The following is a 2,827-nucleotide window of genomic DNA, read 5'->3' as shown; positions in this document are numbered from 1 at the left end:
CCACCCACCCAGCGAGACACACAAGCTGGTGGTCGTGGGCGGCGGCGGCGTCAAGAAGAGTGCGCTGACCATCCAGTTCATCCAGGTAGTGGGGACCTCACTTGGGGGGTGCCCTCGGGACCCAGAACATAGCCCTGGGGAATCCCCCCCAGCGAGACACACAAGCTGGTGGTCGTGGGCGGCGGCGGCGTGGGCAAGAGTGCGCTGACCATCCAGTTCATCCAGGTAGTGGGGACCTCACTTGGGGGGTGCCCTCGGGACCCAGAACATAGCCCTTGGGGGGAATCCCTGAGACCCCGATCTTCTCTTGATCCATCACTGAGACCCTCTTATGAGGCCCTCTAATCTTAAAAATCCCCCTGAGAATGTAACCCTGAGCCCCCTGGGACTGCCACCCTCTTACCTGAGGGACCTTCCTTCTCTACTCACGTCCTCCCCCAGGGCCCAGGACTCCCCTTCGCTGTTGACCTGACCCTGAGCACCTCCTGGGAGCACGTTAAATCCATAAGTCGCCCCATCCAGATCCTAAGCCCTTTCCTGTGCCCCCACCTTTGTAGATGCCACTTCCTCTCACCCTGAGCCCCATCTCCCCCAAATCCCAGACCTCAGCTTCCCCTCTGAGAGCCAGAGCCTAACTGGGAGAACGCTTGTGCCCAAAGCTCTTAGATGCCCCCAGTCTGGATGCTTAGCCCTTTCAGGCACCTCCCCCAGAATCTAGAAATTATGCCCAAGCTTTGCCCCCGAGTCCCATCTGGGACCACCCAGTTCTAAGAGAGGTGCCCTCGGACCCAAGAGAGTTCTAAAAGGTCCTGTGCCCCTTGGTCATTCCAGAGAACGCTAAGACCCCAAATCCTGGGGCTCCCCCACCCCGCGAGACCCAGACCTCCCTCCTCCCCCTAAGGAAAACCAACCACTCCTCTTGAATTTTCCACTCAGACTCCCCGAGCCTCTCTCAGAAACCCTGGCTACCCTGCCCCAAATTAGTCTCCATGGAAGAAGCCCCCCAAGATTCTTGACACCCCCAGGAATAGTAGCTACTCCTGAGGAGTGTCTCTGACCCCATAAATGCATGTCAGGGTCCCTAAGACTCTAGACACGCACTTCTATTCTAGGACAAACTCCCAACGTGCCCAGATTTCCCTCTCCTAGTTCTCACCCCTGAGCTTCCTTCTTGTGAGGTGCGCTGAAGACACCCTCCTAATCCCCCCAGGGCCTGGTCCCCACCCCCTCCTTCCAGGACAGGCCCTCATCGAGCACCACCCCCAGCAGACAGGGTGCAGCCCTAAGACCCCCAGCGGCCAGATCACCCCTTCTCTGCTGAAACTCCACCCCATTCCCAGGGGGAACCTCCCTCCCGCCGCAGAGAAACCCTAGAAAGGTGTCTGCTCCTGAGAAGATAGTGCAGAGGCCCCTGGGCCCCAGACCCCTCAAGAGACCGCCCCCCCCCCGCCCCCAGTGCCTGCATGGGAGCCCTTGCTGGTGTAGAGAAAAGCCCCCCAGCCCTGGGCCCCTTGTCCCAGGGGCCGACCCGAAGCTGCTCAAAAGCCTGGCTGGAGACGGGCGGGACCCAGGCAGGAAGGGAGGGGCCCAGCCTGCAGGAGGGGCAGTTTCTCCAAAGTTGGATTGGAACCCGGACCTTCCCCTGGGAGGAGACACTGAAAGCCGACCGAGGAGGAGGAGGAGGAGGAGGAGGAGGAGGGGGAAGAGGAGGAGGGACAGATACCGACAGGCAGAACTCTGGACAACACGGCTCCCAGTAACTGAGCACCTACTCTGTCCAGGCAGGGTGGTAAACGCTCAGACGTTAACTGGATTTCCCCTGAATCTCACAAACACTGGCTCCCATGCGGGGCTATTTTTACCCTCATTTTCTAAAGGAGGAAACAGGTCCAGAGAGGGGAAGTGATTTGTTCGGTGCCACACAGCCAGGAGGTCACGGCGACCTGGGAGACGTACTCGATACCAGAGAGAGGAGGGAGGGAGGAAAAGCCAGAAAGAGGAAGATAGAGCCAAAGAGACAGGGGGCAGAGACCCAGAGAGTGGGGCCGGGGCAGGCGGGCCCCAGGGGCAGAGCTGTGCCATCGCTGCTGGCGCAGTGGAGTCACCGCGTCCTCCCTCTCCCCGCCCCCTCCAGTCCTACTTCGTTTCTGACTACGACCCCACCATCGAAGACTCCTACACCAAGATCTGCACCGTGGATGACGTCCCGGCCAGACTGGACAGTGAGGGCGGCTGAGAGCGGATGGGGGGCGGGGGGCAGGGGAGGGCCCGGCCAGAGGTGCCTGGGGATGGCCGGGGAGCCTTGTCCACATGGCGGCCCTCTCCCCGTCCCTGCAGTCCTGGACACCGCGGGCCAGGAGGAGTTTGGCGCCATGCGGGAGCAGTACATGCGCGCCGGGCACGGGTTCCTGCTGGTGTTTGCCATTAACGACCGGCAGAGGTGAGAGGAGCCGGGAGGCTGCAGAGCAGGGGGGAGAAGGGAGGGGGCGGGGCTGAGCAGCCGGACCTCACGCCTCTGGGCTTCCTCTGCAGTTTCAACGAGGTGAGCAAGCTCTTCACGCAGATCCTCCGGGTCAAGGACCGCGACGACTTCCCCATCGTGTTGGTCGGGAACAAGGCGGACCTGGAAGCGCAGCGCCAGGTCCGAGGCGCCCGGGGACCCCCGTCTCAGCCTGGGAGGGTGGCACACCCCCCTGTCTCTCTTCACATCAGCATCCTCCTCTGGCCGGTGTGACCCTGCCCCGTCCACTGTCACACACGTCCCTGGATGTGTCGCCCCCCAAGCCGGTCGCTCTGAGTCCCCGGCATTGCACCCAGGAGTTCCCGG

General features: G+C 62.0%; 1 protein-coding gene across 1 annotated transcript; it reads left to right on the top strand.

The window, feature by feature from the left end:
• Positions 1 to 6: 6 nt before the first annotated feature.
• Positions 7 to 2,805, top strand: RRAS (related RAS viral (r-ras) oncogene homolog). The gene is made up of 4 exons (XM_014550470.1): positions 7 to 85; positions 2,135 to 2,222; positions 2,338 to 2,440; positions 2,533 to 2,805. The coding sequence occupies exons 3-4, from the start codon at positions 2,373 to 2,375 to the stop codon at positions 2,732 to 2,734; spliced, it is 270 nt and encodes an 89-aa protein (XP_014405956.1). The 5' UTR covers positions 7 to 85; positions 2,135 to 2,222; positions 2,338 to 2,372; the 3' UTR covers positions 2,735 to 2,805.
• The last annotated feature ends 22 nt before the right edge of the window (positions 2,806 to 2,827 follow it).

The sequence above is a fragment of the Myotis brandtii genome, unplaced genomic scaffold (assembly GCF_000412655.1).
Source record: "Myotis brandtii unplaced genomic scaffold, ASM41265v1 scaffold601, whole genome shotgun sequence".
Taxonomy (NCBI): domain Eukaryota; kingdom Metazoa; phylum Chordata; class Mammalia; order Chiroptera; family Vespertilionidae; genus Myotis; species Myotis brandtii.
This window is presented reverse-complemented; position numbering and strand designations above follow the sequence as displayed.